Source organism: Mixophyes fleayi, chromosome 4, assembly GCF_038048845.1.
Source record: "Mixophyes fleayi isolate aMixFle1 chromosome 4, aMixFle1.hap1, whole genome shotgun sequence".
Taxonomy (NCBI): domain Eukaryota; kingdom Metazoa; phylum Chordata; class Amphibia; order Anura; family Limnodynastidae; genus Mixophyes; species Mixophyes fleayi.
In genome coordinates, this window is record NC_134405.1 from 135,960,601 (window position 1) to 135,985,044 (window position 24,444).

Consider the following 24,444-nt stretch of genomic DNA (forward strand, 5'->3'; position numbering starts at 1 on the left):
AAAAAGCAGTATAATCTCAACCTAGCTGGATCTGTTGATTGTGAGCACTGTACTGGAACAGGTACAAGTGGGGTTGTATAGATCAATTTACTGATTCACTAAATATGCAAAGTATGGCAAGCCAGCTCTGCAAGAATGCCTGTCATATACATCCATATGGGCCAAATGAGATTAAGGAACGGCTCCCGGTAAAACTTGGCTAGTATTAGGTTAATCACTATGATTAGAATCTGTGTTTAACATATGATAGACTGTTCCTCCAATCCACCAGGTCCCTGAAACCTTTAATGTTTCCACAATACTCTCCTGTGCTTTCCTGCTGAGCTGTTGCCAATGGTCCTCTCCTTTGTGTTTCAAGTGCATGCGAATGATGCTTGCACTGGGGGAAGTTCCCTTGACAGAAGCTCTGCCTGTTTCAATCAGACGATTAGGGGAACAACCTGGACTATTTGAGGTGTCAAGCAACCAACATCACAGGTAAGCAAAACACAGGATTTAATTTTAATATAGTGCACGCCACCTGATTCATACGTTTCGGTGTATGCAAACTACTGCATTCATAGCATTTAATTAAAATCCTTCTGTATTCATTAAATGCCATCACAAATGATACCATGCTCCAGTATGTGTGAAAATTGCTTGAGAAACCATTCAATATGTATATTCGAAGAATGGGCTGTCTAGCCACCCTACTCACAGACATAATTTACCTTCATATATTCATGTAAACCGGCTTAGCATAGAAACCAATAGCACTCATCCAATGTTTCCAACTTCCATTGATCTCCAAGTCTTCTGTCTCTGAACAGTTGTCCTTGGATTTTATTTAAGTTGATCTAAGTTCTATTTCAGGTATGGAAATAGAGCCCATTGGCTCCAATAACCCTATAATCACTTGTGATTGTGGTCAGGAGCATTTTTTGCATCTACCGCGCTTTTTAGGATGCTCTCTTCTCTATGTATTTGTGGCCACTGCAAATATATGCTTTGGGGGTCAATGGAGTGTCCTCTACTGACACAAACTGAAGTAACCCCAGTGGATAAAAAGTCTAAGAGAGCCTGATGGTGACCAATACTTTTATGAAGCGTTTGGCACTATAGTTGATAGAAAATTACTTGTTACTGTTAATTCTAGACATATGGCTGATCGATGGCTCCCTAAGCACATTTGTTCCGTACCTAGAGCTTCTTACTATTGGCTTGTTTATACACATGTTGATTTCTGTACTCTCAGAATACTTTTTACGCAGTTTTATGCAAAATTATCGTTAAAATTAAAGTAAGAATGTTCAGTCTACCATGTAATTCATTATATTGTCTCTGTATTCAAAATATATATTTAAAACTACAAGCGAATAAAGCCTGTACCCAGTGTGTATGAACGTGTATTGCAAAATAAACACTAAGAAAATCATTATTCCAGTATCGTGTATATTAATATGTATCATGTAATACAAAGTCATCCCTGGAATCATTCACTATTATATCTGATTTAAACAACAAGAGCAAACTCCTTGGAGTGATCAATAACAGTTCATTAACAACTGTTAATAACTGCTACATTTTAATGAAATGCTTCAAGGAGTCTAATACACCAAAGATATGTGCAAATTGAAACATAAAATTTATCACATCACACAAAGCAAATACATGAACAATGATGAGTAGCACATAAAAACAACCTCCAGGCAAAGTGACTGTTTGTGGCACACTGCAGGGGAGTTTTAAAGCAAAGCACCATAGTGCAAAATTTCACAGCCCTGGCTACATATAAACAGAAGTTTGGTCACAGATTAAGTGCATGACCACCCTCTGCAAAACATGCATCTCCAATGTGTGAGCACATTGAGGATCACTTACTTGGATAATTAATCAGATAATTGTTTGCAGCTAAACTGTTCAGAAGGGTTACAGATGAACAGTACTACTACAGTGCACTGTCTACCGGTCTATCAGTGCATAAGCTGGCAGGGATCCTTTAGTCACTTTGCCTTCAAAGCACCCAGCATGATTGTTCTGCAAAATGTGCTGACTGAGTCTCGGAGCTGCTTATATTAATGGTCAGGCACCAATAAGTAACAAGGCCAAAACCCTCAATAAAAATACATTCTTGTATTATGTTTTTTCTAACATTCCAGGATCACTAACAAGCAAGAAAGAAAGAGGTACTGGATCACACTTACTAGATGTTAGACTCTACAGTTTGAACATCCACAGTGCAGATCATGGCATTTTTTCATGTCATACTTTTAGCAGACTAATGTGTCCCCAAATTAAGCTCTTATTGTATGAAACATATGATCAGGCAGCAGATTAGTTCATCATACTAAAGTTTATGACTGTCCTTGAAGAACAAATATGCTGTGATTTTTAAGAACCAAATAATATCTCTAAACTGAGCATTACTTTCTGCATTCAATGTAAAACAGGGCTTGTCAACTGTATTAGGTTACAATGGGGACACACATGTGACCTGCCATTTTTCAGAATAATAATTGATATCTTTTGCTTTCAAGTTCCATGAAACTCTTAGAGGAACCTATTATCACTGTGTGTGTTAATCATGATGCACAGGAAGATTTGGTTTAAAATGTATCATATTCCTGAGAGAAAGAAACAGAACAAACTGTAGGAAAAATGGGGTACATGGGAGCGCTAACTTAGAACAAGTGAGGCCAGCCTTATAACCGGCGTTCAAATAAGATTTAGGATTTTGACTTAGGATGGGGTTTATATTCAGGTTAAGTAAGGAAAAAGGAGGATTTAGCCTCAGTCCCCTTTTTTACAGGGTGGAACAGCCAAAGTACGTTGTATAAATTTCTCCTGGTGGCAGTCTACATTTCAGTATGGTCATCTATTTATTTATAGCATACATTTTTTTAATGGATATGTTAAATTAACTATCAACTTCAGCCTTGTATAACTGCACCAAAAGTCATTTTCTAAGCATTATAACTCCTTTTCTGTGAAAATTGAGTAACAGTGAGGGTTTATTTAGTGTTGATGTAGTTTGTAATGTGCTTTGTTGTCACCCAACTACCAAGAAAAGAGATGCTACACTTTCATTACTGTATGAAACGGAAATAATGTGCTTTCTGGATTAAAGAAATTCCCTTACTCCAAATATACGACCTGCATACAGTAAGAGGAAAGAGCTATGACCATCTTGAACAGATCAAGAAACCAACAAAAAATACCCTGTTTTCAAAGTAGACATTAGTAAAATAGTAGAAGCTGATGACTTAGGGTTTGGTTAGAAGCCCTAAAATCAAACAACATTACTACAACCTGTATCTGGCATCTTTTCAAGTCTGCTGAGATTATGGGCTGCAGTGGTTTTATTCTGGTCATTGACTAAGCAAGCCATGTTATCATCCAAAAACCTCAGTAAACTACAGGTTGTAGACATATCCCACATGATTGACACTGGGACAATCACCCTGAGATTTAGCAAAATCCTTTTTTGCCAGTGCATAAAACGCCACACTCTCTTCAAAGAACATATAAATGTATAGTGTATGTTGATACTTGATAGAGAGGTACTGAGAACCATTGTCTTCATCATTAAGATGTGCAGGAATTTCAGGACTTCTGCTTCTGTTGTAGCTATGATTTGTTTTCCTGTTTGTGGTCATCATATTTGACAGTTTGCAAAAAACAACCCATTCTTGTCAATGCTCTGTTGTAAAACAAAACTGACTTAAAAAGGTGTCATTCTGTATTGTCAGTAATTCTGTGCTTTTTCCATCAGTCCATCATGTAGCTTGTAAGACAAAATGGGTAATAGAGGTGCATGTATTCTTACATATACTAGAAAAAACATTGGAATAATTTGTACTTCACATAATTTCACATTTCTTCACATAAATCCCAGCATCCCAGCATAATATCACTCATATACCTCTGAAATATGACATTCCTTTTATCTGCAGCATGACAAACCTAGACATCTGCATTATAGTACATCCTGTCCACGGCAAGAGTAAATGCACCTGTATTGCTCACCTTCCATTTCTAATAAACCACACATAGAGCAGGCTGTCAACAGCCTTTCTGTTATGTTGTGTAAAACCGAGGAGGAGACAGTCACTGTATTGTTATCATTTATATCCTGTATGTTTTTGTAGTTCATTCAAAAAAAATAGTAGTTTCAGTCAAGTCCAGGTATTCAAAGTCACCGAAAAAGACAATGTTAGGTATTATTGTGGTTTTGCAGTTGTTGACCCATCATTTCCTTTGTGTTTGGCACCTGATTGTGGATCTCCTGTATCTGTGGCTTTTCTTGTGGACTTTGGGCTGACGCCACCTTTTCTAGCACTTTGTGGACTTGATAAAACTTTCTTTTGTATCTGGGGGCTCGACTGAGCAGACCCAGTTTTCCTTCCCATCTGAGGACTCCTTGAGCCCTTTGGCTTGGGTGGAGGTTGAAGGCTTTCAGTTGCTTTAAGAGACTTTAGACCAAGCATTTCACAATAAGTATTACACTGGTGAACCGATGGGAATTCTTCAAGGACTTCTGGGTAGCAGCTCTCTTTAAGTCCTTGATATCTACAATACACACAAGTACTTTATTGAACATGGATGAAACTTCTGTTTAGTCCACATTCATCACCATAAAAAGTAGAATGATAAACACAATGGAATTTTGACTACTACAGGTGTTCCCAAAGTAATATGCAAATTATTTGTTCTGCTTAACCATGGATAACTGAATAAGTTATGTAAACTGAGGAGGTAATTTAGAAAGTGCAAAAATCACTTTGGACCTGCTTTGATCCTCATTGCAAAGTGCGTCAAGATTTCTGCCGCTCATTTTTGCATTTGTGGAAGAGCAACAGTTTGTACAGTGTACAGGTAGAAGGGAGAAGAGTCGGGTGGGGTGAAAGTGTTCCCAGTGAATTAAGGAATAGGCACCTTGTTTTATGGAGAAGTACAGAAACAAGATTTTATTTGCTATTAGATAAAGGGGTGAAGAGGGAGTTCCCAGCTGTGCAGCGAAGATCATGGCCATTCCCACTCAGCAAAAGGATTTGAATTATGCACCAGCTCTGAACTTGCAAAGATCTGGTCACATCTTATACATAGTTTCCCTGTTTTGCTTCTTCATTTCCAGACCCAGACGTAATAAAAAATGCAACACATACACAATAAAAACTGGTCCCATGTCATACACTCTAATAATTAATATGAACCATACATTCTAGGAATAAAACTGAAAATGTACTTTTTTACATTATGTAAACCATAATATAATCTATGTAAAGTTTGCTGACTGCACTTTGTTCTTCTATTGCCCTTTAGAATACTCAGTCATGAGAATGCACCTTTTCCTTACAGGCACATTCTTTTGCATAGTTTGCTTCAAAATTGTTGTTCTAATCGATTGTTATATAATTTTAACTAGATATGACATTTTTTGTATCTTTAATTCACTTACCCCTTGGATTTTGTGGCAATTGCTATATTGGTTAGTTTCCATCCAACGCCTGGAAAAAAACACACACACTGTATTTTAGGGCTGTAAAATCATTTTACCCGACTAACAACTAATTTCACTGAAGAATTCCTACAAAAATTTGGTCAACTGGTTTACAATCTCACCTTCAACTGTAGTAACAAGGAAATTTCCATTAGTCCACTGGTACACCCAGTGCTGAAACGTGCAACATTTCTCCTCTATCTCAGTACCATTCTTCATGTGTAACTTTCCTGCTAGATCTCTGATACAGTACTTCTCAAATCTTCCTTCCAGGTCCTCTTCTATAGTAGCATAGGGGATATTGTTGGCAGGTCGATAAATCAAGTTCAGAGGCAAGATCCTACATAAAACCCAGAAAAGATCATGTTTGACCATGGCTGTAAATCGATAAGAGATACTTAGAATACAAGTATGTGCTGGTCGCCCTTATGTTGTAAACGTCTTCAGTACATGGTATAATGAAGTTCATATACAATAAATAGTCTCATCTTCTCTTCTCTCCTTCAGATTTAAAATAAACGACACATATTTAGTTTTGTTGTACTCGGAAGATTCCTACATGTTTGCACGACTTAATAGGCTTACACTTACTGTGTAAATATACGAAGCTCACATTTTTCCTATTTGTCTATTTATACCTATACTTTCTGTCTGTCTGTATTACCCAGTATTGTTTTATTAATGTGTTTGTTCCGAATGGTAAAGGGCTGCGGAATTTGCAGGAAAGTGCTGATATTTTTTGACTGCCGATTTCAAATGGCTAGTCAGAATAAGGGTTCTCTATCTCTCTCTCTCTCCAAAATAAGGGGCTGTGGGGTTATAATGGGGCACCATGCTGTGCAACAGTTTGCAGGATAAGTAATGTAAATGAATGAGCTCATTAATATGCAGAACTACTGTATATTTAGTGCCAAGTCTAATATGCTCTCCCCTATCAGGAGACTTTAACGTCAATGCGACGTCTATCCCTTTTAATTTAAAGCAGCAATGTTTGGTTAAGTATTTAAACACTTAACATGCGGGGTTTGACATTGCCGCTTTAAATTAAAAGGGATAGAAGTCACACTGACGTTAAAGTCTCCTGACGGACACCTCAGTATTCGGAGTCACTTGTGGTCAGCATCCTGCGCCCATCGGACATCTCCAACGTCGAGATGCAGGTAAGTCTGCTTCTCTTTAAATCGTTTTTTTACAGATTTGGATTTTAACTGGAGGAGTCCTCGGTGTTGGAATATTCAACACCAATAACCTGTACCCAACCCAAATGATGAGCGCCAGCCAAGCCTGAGCCTCTGGTGTCAGTGATATTTGCCAATACCTCTCACTCAAGACGAAAGTGGAAATACACTTTGCCAACTCATCTGACAAAGCAAGGGAAAGGAATCAGATATGGCCACATCGATTGACTGGCGGTAATCTATTCAAACCCACATTGTCTTGTTCTTCTTGGGGTTCAGTATAGTGGAGGATGCCCATGGGCTGTGTGATGGCTGGATCACACCTAGCTCCAGCAGCTCCTGTACCTCCCTGTATATGTTCTCCTTCGCATCTGGTGAAACTCAGTAAGCGTGTCGCCAAATTGGACTATGTTCACCAGTTTCCACGTGGTGCATCAGTCCAGCTTGACTCTCTACTCAGAGTTACTGACTCCAGATGCTCCTTCTTATGCCCACCCAGAGACATGACTCTTGTACTGGATAAGATTAATGGGCAGCTAAAGAAAGGATGTCCTGAATAATACTAGACTGGCAGTGACTCTAGGCCAGAATTAAGACGCTACTGAACACCATTTTAAATTGTCAGGCAGCAAGTGTATGGTACTGTTGAGCTATAATGTGCCACTTGACAAAGAGAAATGTCAGTTGAAATACAATTGGAGGGCCTGAGATACAGCTACTGGATAAAATGGAAACACCAGTATAAAGTCACTTAAATGGGCATTGGGTCACTGTGTGCTGCAAAAACCAATATCTTGAATTATGCATGAGGGATGCAGCACTATTCTTTAACAACAAAGTCGCTAGTTGATGGTAGTGGGGGACACTGCCTTAGACATCATTCTAGAATGTCCCAGAAATGCTTGATTGGGTTCGTATCCGATGACTGAAGATCATGATGTATGGATTACATCCAATGTCATGCTCCATTGGGCAGCAATAAGTGCTCTGTGAATGGAGACATTATCATCCTGGAAGACACTCCTCTCGTCTGAAAAGAAATGCTTCAACATGGAATGAAAATGATCACTCAGTATCTTTAAGTAGCGATTAGCATTGATAATTCCTTCCAAGGAAATGACTACACCAAAACAATGCCAGGACAAGAAGACCTACAGCATTACAGAACCACAAGATCCCTTCATTGTTGAATACAAGCATTCAGGGCTGTAGACCTAGTTAGGTCAGAGCTACATTTTGTTGAAAACATGTTGAAATATCATGGTCAACTGACCATATCACCATACTTCACTGCTCGGAAGTCCATTGCTTGTGCTTTCTGGACCACTGAACTCGTTAAAGTGCAGGTGTGATGAGTGCAACCCAACTATGATAATATGCTCTGCGGAGTTTTCTCCAAGACCCTGTTGTTAAAATTGGACCCTTGTGCCACAGGTTGAAATTTGCAGCCAGTTGATCTGCAGTTGTTCGTTTGTTTTGCACTTCAAATTAATGCATGGATATCATAATCCTGGATTATACACTTCTGCCATTATTGCCATTTACTGTTGTTGTTTTCCTCTCGTAGCTCCATGCTTATGTCACCTTAGACACTGTTGATCATGAAACATTAGCAAGTTAAGCTATCTTGGTCACTGATGCTCTGGCCACATGCACTCCAGCAATAACTCATCTTTCAAATCTTTCAGGTCTCCTCTCGCAGCGAAGCTAGCCATGATTATAGGCAACCAGGGCAGTTTAGCAATTTTAAGCATGCCCATAACCATGATTGTATGATCTTTGCTTAATTGACACTTGAACCACACCTATGTGGAAGACCTTGCTTTTAATATGCTTGGTGTCACTCAAGAGTGTGAAGGCCACGTTGTAGCACATCACTGGAGAGAAAAAGACATCTAGGAAAGGAAAAACATTTGTATACTTCAGTAACAGAATAGAAGCTTTGTTAGACAACCGGGGAGCTGTTACCTGAGTTCGGTTTAAAAAAACCTCTAAAGGATAAAGGAACAAAATACAATAAATGTTTAACTGATTCAGGAAGTGATTACATTAAAAAGCAAAACTTGAGTTCTCAATTTAAATGAAAAACAGTGTGTCCTTTATCAAACCAATAATCTGTATGGAGAATTATACCAAAAAGGAAGTACAAAGGTCAGTACTTATTACTTCTACAAAGTATAGATCACAGACCTAAGGCTAGGTACACACTACAGCAAATTTCTTCCGATGCGACATCTTTAATGGTTTTACAAAGGACTGCAAAACAAAGGACTGCAAAACAAAGGACTGCAAAAAAAAAAAGTCCCGATCAGCACGCTGATTCATGTGTACACACTAAACACGCTTTACATGATTTACCTTCTGATCTGTGCTCTTCATCTATCATAACCATCATCTGAAAAGATTGTGACTCTACACACACCATAGAGATCTATGGACACTGCCGGTCATGAGTGCATACACACTGCAGAATTGGAACAACATCGTTCCATTGTCGAACAAGATATTTAATTCAGTTTAAAAATCAAATGAAACGATTCAATGTGCTTTTGAACGATAATCGTTCATCGTTAGAGTGTACACACTAATGCAATATCAGGCCGAACAGACGTTTATCGTGTGATTGGCCTGATAATCGGCTGAAGACTCTGTAGTGTGTACCCAGCCTAACACATTAAACTTACTCTGGGAACTGTCCAAAGGAAGGGACCCCTCTGCATTCAGCTGCAAATATCTTGCAGTATTCTCTGGTTGTGTTCTGAATTTTACATTCCTAGAGGACAAAAATTAACAGGTGGAAATGAGGGTTTATTTGTAATGAACATGTTAGTTAAAATATACATCCTGAATGTATTGTAGAGTAGCTATTCCTAATTCCACATGTGCAGTGGACTTTCTCCTCTTACTCATTCACATTATGTTTACTATATCACCAAAGTATTAATAGTAATATTTATTAAATATACATATATAAATCCAAGAAAAACTAATGCTCTGCAGCCTACTGTGTTCATTAGATACCTTAATCAGAACAATGTTTCTTTATTTTGATAACCAGAGTTGGTATAAGCAAACATCAATTGATAAACTACTACTCCCCACATTGAACATTCACAGCTCTACCAAATGTCACTCTCACATTCCCATCTTCTGAAGTACACATTATCTAGATTTTCAATCCATTAGCCCCATATTGCTGTGATCTATCATACCTGGATCACCAATTTATTGGACATTCCTCTGCCTGGCTCCTCCATTTCTTATGTTTTGATATTCCCACAACATCCCCATTAATTATCTACATTATCTTTGTACCTCCAAACTACTCTCTTTAACCTCCTACTTCGGCTTCTCCCAGTAGACTAAGTCTTCTACTCATCGGGCTGGCCACTTCCTTGATCTTGTTTTATCTAAACTTTGTACAGTTTCTTATTTCTTAAAGACTCCTTACTCCCCTTTCAAATCATCGCCTTATCAACTGCAAGCTCTCCTCTAGTACTTTAACCTCTCTGCTGTCAAACTCTACTAAACCTCCATATACCCACAGAATTCTCAGTTCTATTAATTATCTACAACCTTCCACCTCTCTGCATCAACTTATCTCCCCATTTTCTACATTCTCATCTCCTGATCAGTATCATAGCTTAACCATTTCCAAGCATCAGACCATCAGGTGGCTCCAGCTACTTTTTACCCCTTAAAAAATACAATGTCTTCAAGAACTTTCTGACAAAAGAGGACAACATTGTAAAATTGTCTTATACTTCTAATGATGTCATATACGGTTTTATAGCACTCATATTGAAATGATCTGGACCCTGCCAAACAAATATATTTCCAATCCACCATCTACACTCAGGCTTGTAACCCCAAATGCTTTTTTAAATCATTTAAATCAAAACTCTAAGCTCCAAAACCAACCCCTCCAACTACCACCAATGCCCAAGATCTCTACTACAAGGACAAGGTTGATAAGATCAGACATAAAATGGTTTCCTCTTCTGTGACTGCTCAATTCCTTCCATGCACCCTTCTGGCTCCTTTTTTTCATTTTATCCCACAAATGAGGATAAAGTATCTACTCTCTTCTTATAGTCCTACTCTTCTACCTGTCCGCTTGATCCTATATCCTCACAAATCAAAAGGTCTCTGTCTTCCGTGCTCATCCCAACCATAACTAAATTCAGTAATCTCTCTCCACTAGTATCTTTCCATAAATATTTAAACATACAATGATTACTCCTATTCTTAAAAAACAAAAAACAAATTTTGACCCAAACTCTAGTAATACCTTCTCATCTCTCAACTCCCATGCTCCTCCGTGCTTCTTGAAAGGCTTGACTATACTTGACTCACCTTTCTTTCCTCAAACAAGCTATTGGCCCTCTTTAGTTGGGTTTTAATTTCCAACACTCCATAGAGACAACACTGACTAATTTGGTCAATAATGTGATCACTGATCTAAAAGCCATCACTTCTAATTCTCCTGGAGATCTCTGCTGCATTTGGCACTGTTTCTCACTCTATTTTTATACAAATTCTACAGTCCTGTTATGGTCACTGAGGGCAACTGTCATGAACAGAGAGAACTTACAGTTATTTATAAGGTTAACCCATCACATAATTGTGAGGAATATGGCCTAAATCATAAGTGCAGTGTAAATATGGTATATTAAATGAATCCATTGATAAGTTGAGCTACTAAAGTGTAAAATGTGAAGCCAGAGAGTCTGCGCGTGTGTGTGTGTGTGTGTGTGTGTGTGTGTGTGTATTCCATGACTCTGCACATCCCAGTGTTTGAAGCTGATATAGGTGACACTACTATCTTCTGAGAGCCCCTGCTGTGAGATATATCCTAACACAAGTTAATTTTTGGGCACCTGAATATACTTTGTGGCACTGGTCACAGCTTGACATCCTTTCTGTCCATCTTCCTAGCCAATTTCCCATGGCACAGATTATATAACTCATGTAAGTTATACTCTGAATATAACCCCTTTTATTTTAAAATGCTTTGCTTGTGTATTTAATGTCAATTGTTTATTGTTTTTTTTTATATGTGAATGCCCTGTACCTTTGTATATTAAATCTATAAAATTAATAAGTGGCGTCCTTGATACTCTGACAAATCCATTAGCCTGTTAAGAAGAATATAGCTCAACCAAGTTAACCCTTTGAATGGCGCTGTCTGATTTGTTAATACATTTGACTAACAAGCCTAGTGTGTGCTTGCATTTACATTTGTGTAACAGTCTGGAGATGTGACGAGTTAACCGTTTGATTGCTGGTGTGGGCTTTGCTAACCTGTGGGTAGCCAGAAGCCTTGTGTGCCAGTGTGGGACAGTATATTGGGGTCCTATTACCCGTATTCAATAGGTGGTGGCAAACCTGATCTGTGTGGGGGTGTGAGCGTGCTGTTGTTGGGGCGAATCAGTAGGTCTATAACCTCTGTGATAGGTAGAGAGAGACTGCGGGCTGGAATCGTGTGTAATCCTCATACAGCAAACACCCAAAGTCACAAACCTGGGAGCGTGTTCACAACAAATTGGTGGCATAGCGGTGGGATAATTTCATTTCTTAGAGTATTAAGTGCATGGTTTAAGCAATTAACCCTTACACTTATAAACTGATTGTAAACTTGCGAGGAATACAATAGTTTTACAGGGACAAAACTCAGGGCTTATTATTATTTTGGAAGACATACGTGCACAGCAGTTCCCTTCCTTTCTCTCTGTTTTTCTTTCCTATCTTTTATTTTGGCAATGTAACTGAGGAAATGGCTGCGGCATATAAATGCCTGACAAAGGAGGTGCTGATGGCACAATGTGAGGAGGGAGGAACTCCCACTAGTGGCAAAAGCAAGGAGCAATTGATTGAAGCCCTTGTGCAGAGAGATCAGCCCCAAGTCAGAGATGTGTCCCAGGAAGGGCACAGCCAGGATTCAGAAGCGGACCTCTGTGGATATTGCTCAAAACCGTGGACTGTTAATTTCGGATGATTCTAACAGTTCATGTGTGGACACTGCTATGGGCATTTATTTGCAAACTGTCCTAAAACATTTGGGCCCAGCGGACATTGCAACCAAAATGCAGCTTATACAGCAGTATGAGGAAGCTGCAAAATGCCAGCGCCAGTCTGTGGAGAGGCACGCTGCTATGGAGGCCACAGAGAGGCGTGCTGCTATGGAGGCAGCGAAGTGCCAGGCGGAACGCCTGGCAGAAAGGGAAGCTGCCGAGTGAGAGGCAGAGAGGAGATATCAGCTAGAGCTTGCCAAGCTCCAACGCCAGCCAGAAACCAGAGAGGTTGGTATCAGCAGACCCCTTCCAGAGAATTTCCCTTTATTGGAAAAAGACGGGGATTTGGATGCTTTTTTGCTGGGATTTGAAAGAACTTGCTGACTGTATGGACTGCCCAAAGATAAGTGGGCGCAGTATTTAACCCCTGGTTTTGCGAGGGAAAGCATTAGAGGCCTTTGCAGATCTTCCACCTGAGATGGACGGAGATTATGAGGCTATCAAAAGTGCCCTGTTGCAGAGCTTTAATATCACACCAGAGGCACACAGACAAAAGTTCCGGGATTTAAAACGCAGTGCCTCTGACACCTAGTCAGGACTTGCCCAACTGTCTGCTTCTTTCAAACAGTGGATTGGAGGGTTAAAGATCACCACCTTTGATGCTCTGAAAGATTTAATGATCCAGGAGCAGTTTCTCACTTTGTGCCCAGCTGATGTGAAAGAATAGGTAGTGGATTGGGACCCTGAATCATCTGCAGAAGCAGCTAGACTGGCTGACAAGTATACTGTCACCCGGGCACCTGCAGCTAAAAGAGGGACTTTTGCGCCAGGGCTGTCTGCCTGGAAAGGGGGACGGCCAGGAGGATCAAAGCCACCACCCTCAACGATGTAGGGGTATCAGATAATATGCCTGCAAATGTGTTACTGGGGACGGATTTAGGAAAGATGCTGTCTCAGTATGTCTCTAATGATGATGTTAATGCCACCCAGGTTACTGTGTTAGAATCAGTTGACAGTAACCATGTTTTTTCCCCAGGTACCAAGTGATGACAGGGAAATGGAATGTCGTATTGTATTTGATGTGTGTAATGATGCTAATGCGACACCTGTTACTGTGTTAGAATCTACTGGTTCTTCCCAGGTTCCAGGTAAAGAAAATGTTGTATTGTACCTGATGCATATAATGATGATAATTCCAAAAATAGTATTGCATTAGAATCTAAACCTGTTTTTACACTGACATCTTGTCATGAGGTAGGGAAAGATTACACTGTTACTGCAAATATTGGCATTGATACAGGTGTAAATAAGATGCTTGCTAGAAATGGGATAGATGACAATGCCATTATTTCTGTTGGTTTAGATAACAGCAACGTTTTTAACCAGGTAATGTGTTCAGACCTGAAGGTACAGTGTAAATGAGGGGGGGGGGGGCGATGTGAAACTGTCTGTTCTGTGCCTGAACCAGCCGTACTCAGGGGTGTTCAAAATGTGGGAGAGACACATTGGCATGACCAACAGGAAATAGTGAGTGGCAGCAATCCTTACATTGCTGCTGGGACCTGTAGTTTGAATGTTCACCACTCAGATCTCCATCTGAGTTCTGAACATTCACCTGAATTTTCCATAGAAACAGGGAGGTCAGTTGCTAGCCCACCCTCTCCTAGTCAGACATCTAACGGCTTAGAGGAGGTAGATGAGGGGACCAAATCCCCTGTTACTCTACACCCCCATATAGATGAGTTCAATGGGAAGGGGGGTGTCCTCTCCAGTAGCCCCCCAGATAAGAATTGCATAGTGTGTCCCACTGACAGGGAATTTCGTAACTGTAAAGCAGGGCAGAGTGGAAGTAGCTATTCTGCTGTGCCAGAATTAAGGGGTTCCCACTTATATGAGTTTTTTGTGGGAGGGAGGCGTCCTCTCAGGCAGCACCCACAAAGAGATGCAGTCACTGAGAGGTAGAGAGAGTGTAGCTAAGAATGCAGAGGTTAGCCCACAGCTATTGAAGGACCAGAAGTCCCAGCCTTAACCCTTCTCACCAGAGACCAGAGTGAGACCAAGCTAACAGCTATCCTAGTGGAACCAGGGGGAATCTGTGGGAGTTGGCCTGGGCAATGACCTGTCAGTCAATCCCCATGTCATCTCTTAAAAAGGGGAGGTGTCGTGAACAGAGAGAATTTACAGTTATTGTTAAGAGTTGACCCATTACATAATTGTAGGGAATAAGACCTAAATCATATCTTCAGTGTAAATATGGTATATCAAATGAATCTATTGATAAGTTGAGCTACTAAAGTGTAAAATGTGAAGCCAGAGAGTCTGTGTGTGTGTGTATTTGGTGACTCTGCGCATCCCAGTGTTAGAAGATGTATCACCTGTAGGGCCCCTGCTGTGAGATATATCCTGACACAAGTTAGTTTTTGGACACCTGAATAGACTTTGTGGGGTCGGTCACAGCTTGAAATCTTTGCAGTCAATGACTGCCCTGTACCTTTCTATATTAAATCTTTAAAATTAATAAGTGGCGTCCTTGATACTCTAACGAATCCATTAGCCTGTTAAGAAGAATATAGCTCGACCAAGTTAACCCTTTGTGTGGGCTTTGCTAACCTGTCGGTAGCCAGAAGCCTTGTGTGTCAGTGTGAGACAGTACATTGGGGTCCTATTACCCGTATTCAATTGGTGGTGGCAAACCTGACGTGTGTGGGGTGTGAGAGCGCTGTTGTGGGGGCTATTCAGTAGGTCTATAACCTGTGTGATAGGTAGAGAGAGACTGCGAGCTACAATCGTGTGTAACCTCATACAGCAAACACCCAGTCACGGAGTTTGTGACGGCAGCACAATGGTTAATCCAGGAAACGTAAACAGAAAAGCTAAGAGAAATTCACTAGGAGCCGAGAAGCAGAAAGCACAGCGGGATTCAGAAGCAGGGGTTAGCAACCTGCTGCTCTGACACAGATAGTGTGTCAGAGTGGATCTTATATAGTGCAGGGAGTTTCAAACTCCCCACCCAGAGTCACATGATCGCAGGAAGTAAACAAGTGGGTGCTGCAATCGGGAGCGTAGAGCAGGTAAGTTCTTACAAGTCACTAGGGGCCTGATTCATTAAGGATCTTAACTTAAGAAACTTCTCATTTCAGTCTCCTGGACAAAACCATGTTACAATGCAAGGGGTGCAAATTAGTATTCTGTTTTGCACATAAGTTAAATACTGACTGTTTTTTCATGTAGCACACAAATATCAACTTTAAATGTCAATGTACAAATAAGCTATCAAGTATTTGGCATCTATATTTCTGTTGATAATACAACAATAAAACCTACTCCTCAAGCTCACGGCCTAATAGAAAAATGTCCCTTGATTTCTGACACTTACCTGAATTGTGATATCATAATTCTTTTCCACTAAGGTGCTTTCATTCTTGGTCCCAAAAGTGATGAGGTTTCGAATTTTGATAATGCTTGTTTTTCCTGACTCAAACATTGGTTCCAACCCATAAATCACCTTCACCCGGCAAGACTTCCTCAAAAATCCCATTCCAGCATGTGGCTCTTCCATGACTATTCTTCCAAAAAACTTGTCTCCCCAGTAGCCAGAATCAGCTAACCCTTTTGCAAAAACCATTGGTGTCATCTCTATTTCTTCTCCAACTGAAATGGCAGCAGAAAAAGTCATGGACACTGAAGTTGCAAACAGCTTAGGAATTATATCATTTTAGGCACTGTACCCCATCCCAGTGTAATCATAACATAATCTTTATAAAACTACAGGGAGAAAATATAATCAATAATTTGTAGCAACTTTTCTGGAAAACAAAAATATCTTCCAATCAGTAGAATTTCAAAGTAATTAAAGTCTCACTGGACATATTAACAAATTGAATGAGCAACATTATCTGCAGCTGCTTATTCACATAACTGCAGCATCTGTTCAGCTGTGTCAATCCTTCATCAGTCTTTTAATATACATTTTGTTGGTTATTAAACTTATATCAAAGTATACTATTATAGAAAATGTGCAGTTTATAAGGATATTATCAAACTTTCAACGGTTCTCTGAAAACCCACCTTTTCATGCAAGCTTGTAATATTCCTCAACCACCCTCTTAACCTCACTAGGTTATCCTATTGCCACCCTCTACACATCTAGCACAAAACATCCCTCGGACCCCATAACCAGCACTGCTGTGTGACTGGATCATATATTATTATCGTAGATTTGCAAGGCGCCTCAGTGCTCCGCAGCACCGTGCATTAGGGAAAACAGTACATACATAAAACAGGGACAGACAAGGTAGCCAAAATAAATGAGCATATAGCATACAAATCACTTTTTACCTTTGCATTCTGTCTGGACTGAAATGCAATATGTAAATTTAACCTCATGTAACTCACCCCATTGACCTATAAATTGTAAGCTTTCGAGCAACCTCTTTGACAGTTTTACCCAGTATTGTTTATTACTGTGTTTGTTCCCAATTTTAAAGCGCTATGGAATTTGCTGGCGCTATATAAATAAATGTTCATGATGATGATGATACTATAAGTCACTGAGGAGTCCCATTACAATTTAGAGGCCAGAGGATACAGGGCGGGTGTTTTTTTTTACTGTCATGGAAGTCCAATGTAATATATGTACAGCAGAGGGGGGCGTTATTACTTAGAATTCACAAGTTTTCCTATTGAACATATTAAGTGATGACATCAGAACTCACAGATTATAGACCATACTTGCCAACTCTCCCGGAATTTCCGGGAGACTCCCGCATTTTGCGAGAGTCTCCCAGACTTCCGGGCGAGTGTGGCAATCTCCCGAATTCTGCCCACTTCACTAGGAAGTGCCCCACTTCCTAGTAAAGTGGGCAGAATTAGATCCCAAACGCCGCGATTCCCGGTGAATCGCGGCATTTAGCCCCGCCCCCCGCTGTCAAATGACGCGATTTGCGTCATTACGCCGCGGGGGCGGGGCCAAAATGACGCCCACCTACTACAGAGAGTCTCCCGGACACCAACTTAAAAAAGTTGGTAAGTATGTTATAGACAATCACATTAACCCTAGTCTGTGTGTGTGTTAGGTAATTTAGACTAAGCTCTATTAGGGCAGGGACTGAAGTGAGTGAGTTCTCTGTACAGCGCTGCGGAATTAGTGGCGCTATATAAGTAAATGATGATGATGATGTATATATATATATATAGTTATGTTATAATACAAATTATTGTATATTTTCTCCCAACATATGTTCAAGAACAATCAGGCTGTCTTCAGTCAGACACTGCAGCTTATGTACAGTACCTTCAGCTTCCTCTTTGGCGATGAATCCAGACAAAACTAAAAAGTAAACAAAATATTTTTATTTATCATCAAATCCTGCAAAAGTGATTTTTTGAAAAAAATGGAAACAGTGTAATTATTACCAAATTACAAATGTAACAAGTTGGTTTAATCTTTTCAAATCATTCTCACAATAAGCATGAACAAAATTTCCTCTAGCGATAATCTAGCTGAATGAAGACATAGTATATTTACTAAACTGTGGGTTTGTAAAAGTGGAGATATTGCCTATAGCAACCAATCAGATTCTTGCTGTCATTTTGTAGAATGTACTAAATAAATGATAACTAGAATCTGATTGGTTGCTATAGGCAACATCTCCACTTTTTCAAACACACAGAGGTAAATGTATCAAGGTCCGATTTTGCAAATCCAGCAATTTTCTCGGGAGAGTTGAAACCCACAGCTGAGATTTCATGTAAAATCGCCAGAGTAGTGCTTCTGTCAAAATAGCTATTTCCAAAATCGATAAAGATCAAACTCCCGACTGTTTGCCACTCCAGCTATACAAGTCTCAAATGTATGAAGCTGCGATTAAGCAAACTCAGGAGAGTTTGCTTTCAAACACGCTAGATACAACATGCTGCTTGCTAGCAGCGTGTTGTATAAACCCATCACTGTTACACTGTTCTGTCATACAGCCGGAGCTCCGGCAGCTGTACAAAATAGATAAAAAAGTAAAAAAATAAAAAAAAAAAGGCATGGGGTCCCCCCTCTATTCAGTATTAACCCTAGTGCTACCAGACTACTGCTGGTTCCGTGAAAATTGGGGAAAAATTTTGCGTGGGGTCTCCCCGATTTTCACAAAACCAGCCGGGGTTGGTGTCACTATAGCATTTTGATCTATTTTTAACACTTTTTACAGCTGCCAAAGCTCCGGCAGCTGTATGACAGAACAGTGTAACGATGATGTGTTTACAAAACATGCTGCTACAACACAGGAGAGCTAGCTAACATGGGAGTGTTTTACATCGCCAGAGATGACCAGAGATTTTGAAGATCAGGGTAAAAATCGCAGCTTGATACATATGAGAAATTTTTGACTAACATCACGGGTTATCACCCACGATTTTCCGCGATTTTAACACGCTGAAAAAAATCGGACCTTGATACATTTACCCCACAGTTTAGCAAATATATCCCCTGATGCGCTTATGTGTCATATGTAAAACCCAAATTAATGTTGCAAGATAAACTATGTGAATGAGCTACATCGGTTGAAGACTGTGCAACCCGGATTGGGGTCAACTCTCCCCTCCTTTCTGGCAGCAATCATTTTTAAATATTGTCTGCCCACCTTTAAGTTATCAGAAATTGTGACTCCTAGATCCATTTCCTCCTTAGTAGTTGCCATTTATTTTTATGCCAATATTGCTATATTCCACTTTTGGATTTTTGAGACCCAAGTACATGATTTTGCACTTTAACTGTTCTTGTGACACTTCTGATTATTCCTATAATCTGCCTAGATCATCAATCAATTTGGTCACCCCTCTGTAAAATTCGGCTGACTGACGGATTCCTTGCCAAATGCGAACTATGCACATACATGCAAAACCAGCATTTCAGGTTGTGGGATAAGATATATAAATAAGCTACGACAGGTGAAAATTGCGCATTTTGAAAGCCCTCCATTATATCACCATTCGATACATTCCCTCCCATCGTGCATACTTAAATGGTCATTTGCTATTTAAATTAAAAAAGGCTGCTTTAAGTACTGAGACACAGAAACCTTGTATCACTGTTAATGTTCACAGTTCTCTGTTAAATATAGTTTTCATTTGGTAGTGTACACATGAACACCTTCTTGCTTTTTACATTGCTTTTTTTGTCAGGATAACATAGTAATTCATAACATAAAGTTGCACACACTTTCTTGTGACCTTAATGTTAAAGTAATAGAGACCAGCTCCCTAGACACCGGCCACTGTCCGGAATCGGTCACACTGAACAATGAACAACGTACAACTCAGGTTTAAAGCATTTACGCTCCTCCCACAGCCCTAGATTGATAGACAGGTGACACTTCCGCCTTGCCTTTTAAAGGGGTTCTCATCAGGTGCTCTGCTTGAATAGCCTTAGAGACACCCTCTCAGCCTGCTGTTAGCTGTGAAAGAAGACACTTTCAAACCATTTCAAAACATGTAATTTAAAACAGAATCTTTACTATTATTTTGTCACACATATGATCTCCACCTGTATTTCTAAAACCTAGGTGCACTATTATATAAATGTGTAACCCTGAATGCAGCCTTGCTTTGCAGATTGCCATCTAAATACGTAAATCCTGTCGTAGAAGCCTGGGGCAAACTACTCACCAATCCCAAGTCGAAGTCATACTCTGATGATATCCTGATGATAAATTGGCCCAGCTATCTAAAACGTCAATTTGGTATTGGCGTAGTATACTACTGACTTGGATGAACAGAGAAATAGAGAGTGCTGTATTGTGGCAACAAATTTAATACTATTCATTGTATTGAACGGAGAAACGCGTCAGTAAAATGAGTCTAGAAACATGTATCTACTATTTGGGACTGGATTTGTGCCAGGGTTGTGGACTATTTATACAGTTAATTTTGTCACTGCCACTCCCCTACAACATTTGTAGAATTATTCCTACTACCTCTCTGGATACGTGTTTGGCTGATATCGGGACAGAAAGGTATCTGCATTTTCTCTCACTTCAGATGAACTGTATGCTGCGACACTGTTTCCACATGCTAATGGACCGGATGATCTAATTGCAACGTTCTCTTTACGTATGTTAATGAGCTAATTTGCATAACCATTCTCGTCTCAATTTAGGAGAGTTTGTCTATTACCAATGGATTTGGTGACTGAATATACCCTATCTAAGAATTTTAATTAGATTAATTTGCTCCAGAACTCTGTTGATATTATCAATTGTCAATTGCTGTCTATATGATGGTAGTTTTTATTTTTATTTTATTGTTTATATAAATTGTATTAAATTTGTTGCCACGAGACAGCGCTCTCTAGTTCTCTGTTCATCCATTCTGTTCCAGATTCAGATATCTGTTTTTGAGAGCTGCAGTTCTGACACATATGCTGTTTTATGATTCTTAGCGCCCAATCTATTTTGTTTTTTCTACTACTGATTTGGACAATTTAGTGCTATTGTATGTAGATTTCTTGCCTTTAGGATGTTACATTAAAGAATAAACTATATTTAAAAAACAAAAACCATGAGTACCATTTGTTTTTCCATATTGTGTATAAAGGTGTTTGGAAAGGTTCCAGGGTCATGATCTAAGCAATTAGTGTGTGCCAGTCAATTCACAATTCATATATATATCAGTATACGCACCGATCAGCCACAGCATTAATTGTGTAGGTCCCCTTCTTGCTGCCAAAACCACTCTGACCTATCGAAGCATGGACCTCTGAAGGTGTCCTGTGGTATCTTGCACAAAGACATTAGCAGCAGATCCTTTAAGTCCTTTAAGTTGCGAGATGGGGCCTCCATGGCTCGGACTTGTTTTTCGTTACCTCTGAGTGTAGTCAGCCTCAACCTGCTGTTCAGGGCCGGATTTACCATTAGGCAACCTAGGCAATTGCCTAGGGCCCAGCGGTCTCCAGAGGGCCCTCCCAGGGCCGGCGGTGAGACCAACCTTTAAAAATGGGCCGCTACTTATGGGCCAGTGCTATGTGCTTGCCCCCCTGGGCTGAAGTCTGCCAGCCAGTCCCTGAATAGGGCTATATGTTATGCTAAAAAACTATAGTGCTATGGATTTTTTCAGGGAGGGGGCACCAAACCAGTTTCTTGCCTAGGGCCCTATGAGGTCTAAATCCGGCTCTGCTGCTGTTATGTTATGGACATCTTTCAGTGACCATTTGTGTGAATTCATCTTCATCTGCTGCCGTTATATGAACTGCAAACATTTGTGTAAATTATCTTCATCTGTTACCAGTATATGAACTGCAAACATTAACCATTTGTGTGAATTCAATTTCTTCTGCTGCCGTTATATGAACTGCAAACATTAACCATTTGTGTGAATTCAGCTTCATTCTACCGCTGAAATAAATACTTTGGCTTGTTATTCCTCATGTGGATTCACCTTCTTTGTACCTGCAAGAAAGCTCTATGAGCAAGACATTCATCCAGCCCCCCAGTTTCCAATACACTCCTGCCGCAGCTAGTCTCTGGGGTCCCGATGATGGATCCCAGAAACTCTATTGCCGTGACACCATGACCCTGTTGCCAGTTCACAAGTTTTCCTTCCTTGGACCACTTTTGGTAGGTACTAACCACTGCATACCGAAAACAGCCCACAAGACCTGCCATTTTGGAGATGATCTGACCCAGTCATCTAGCCATCACAATTTGCCTCTTGTCAGTCGCTCAGATCCTTACGCTTGCCCATTTTTCCTGATTCCAATACAGCAACTTCAAGAACTGACTGTTTAATTACTGCCTAATATATCCTACCCCTTGACAGGTGCTACTGTAACAAGATAATTAATGTTATTCACTACACTTTTCAGTGGTTTTAATATATGTATTGTCGCCACTTACCCTGTAATACAATCAAAAGCAATAAAAAGCAGATCCCACCGCTAATATCAACGTATGGTACTCAGGTACTTTATTTTTAAAGCAGAGTAAATACAGGCATGTAAGAGATGAAGTGAGTGGGGATAAACCAGCCTGATCATTAGAAAATAAACAGCATCACAGAGTAAAATATTAAATGGTAGGAAAGAGACCATCATGTAGCCACTCACAAAATCTATATGGGTATGCTTATATTGACATTACAATTATTTCCACTTTTTATCATTGCATGATATGATACCCTAACTGCATGCAGAGCTTAATAATGTGTTATTCACTGGGAACACATAATATCACTTTTATAAGCACATGTAGTCAATAGACATCACAAACGGAAACTTAATTAGTTAAATTGAACATGATTTGCATAGGAGACAGACAGTGGCTATTGCTGGCATGTTCAGACAGCATTTATGCCTCTGACTGACAAAAAAGGACTTCACCCATCAGTCACACACATCACTAATAATATTCACTACTTATTGCATCCAAAAATCATTCGCCGCTAGCTGAGTGTGCAGCTGCAAGTTATATATACACCTGTGACGAAATGAGTTTGATAACCCTGTGAGCATGTCTCATTTCTCACATAATGTGGATTATAGTACTTTTTATAGCCCATGCTGTTTGTTCCCCAGCTCACCAGACTACAACTGCATTGTATGTCCAAAAAAGAAGAGAGCAAGAGAAAATATGTATAGAGGGGCACTCAATGGGTTTAAATTATTGAATATAGACAGTCAAATTGAAAAAGATTCATATGTATATAAAAAACATAGCTTTATTGGTATTCATTAAAATACTAAAATTCCCCATATAGTATCTGGGGTTAATGACAAATCACATTTCGCGCGTTTCGCTAATTGGCTTTATCAAAAGCAAAAGGGTATTTTACCCACAATTAATATTACAGATAGCAACACAGAATAGCAGGTAACACTGCTTATTAACAGTATTTTTATTCTGGTCACTATTATTCATTCACATTTTTTATATTTTCGCTAATTTTGTGATTTGTCATTAACCCCAGATACTATATGGGGAATTTTAGTATTTTAATGAATACCAATAAAGCTATGTTTTTTATATACGTATGAATCTTTTTCAATTTGACTGTCTATATTCAATAATTTAAACCCATTGAGTGCCCCTCTATACATATTTTCTCTTGCTCTCTTCTTTTTTGGACATACATGTTATAGTATGTGAGGGTGCACCACAAATCAGTAATGTATTACTTATATAGGTCACATTTGTGTTGACTTCATTAAATATTTCTGGATGGGTTTACCCAGTGCGGTCTACAATTTTCTAGCTCTACAACTGCATTGTCCAATAACATGTGGCTAAGGGGACATTGTAGTTCAGTGTACATATGTATATTGTGTATTATATATTGATATCTTGAAGTAAGGTTGCTATTCATTGTCTTTAAAGTGAAGCCAGGGGGATTATGGGTAGGGATCAGGTTGCCATGTGCCTGGGTAGGAAAACTAATTAGTGTCCATTGTTCTCACCAGGCTAGTCCAGACAGGCCATCTAACAGGGGAGGTTCTCTAAAAAAGGACAGCTCATCTTCACTCCCCTGTCCACCCCCCCCTCCCCCCCAGTCCAGCACTGGCCAATGGTTAAGTAGAATAGATGCAGGGGTTTGCCCAGGGAGGGGAAAGACTGTGGAAATTAGACCTGTGATATATAAGGAACAACTCCAGGGGGAGGGGTGTTCATGCTTGGATTTCATTCAGGAAGGTGCAAGATGGAGTTTTGAATTGTCGTTTTCTAACTCGAGTCTATATATGCAGCTGAGAGGGATCCATGGGTCATGAAGTCTAGACAGCAGGTGACTATATCTCCTT

General features: G+C 39.7%; 1 protein-coding gene across 1 annotated transcript in view; it reads right to left on the bottom strand.

The window, feature by feature from the left end:
* Positions 1-1,514: 1,514 nt before the first annotated feature.
* Positions 1,515-24,444, bottom strand: part of ALPK3 (alpha kinase 3) — a 105,906-nt gene continuing 82,976 nt past the window's right edge. The window contains exons 10-15 of the mRNA XM_075208409.1: positions 17,965-18,000; positions 16,048-16,322; positions 9,342-9,430; positions 5,602-5,819; positions 5,438-5,486; positions 1,515-4,548 (exon numbers count right to left, since the gene is read on the bottom strand). Coding sequence (XP_075064510.1) covers positions 4,200-4,548; positions 5,438-5,486; positions 5,602-5,819; positions 9,342-9,430; positions 16,048-16,322; positions 17,965-18,000 — 1,016 coding nt within the window. The 3' untranslated portion in view covers positions 1,515-4,199. The remainder of the gene's footprint in view (positions 4,549-5,437; positions 5,487-5,601; positions 5,820-9,341; positions 9,431-16,047; positions 16,323-17,964; positions 18,001-24,444) is intronic.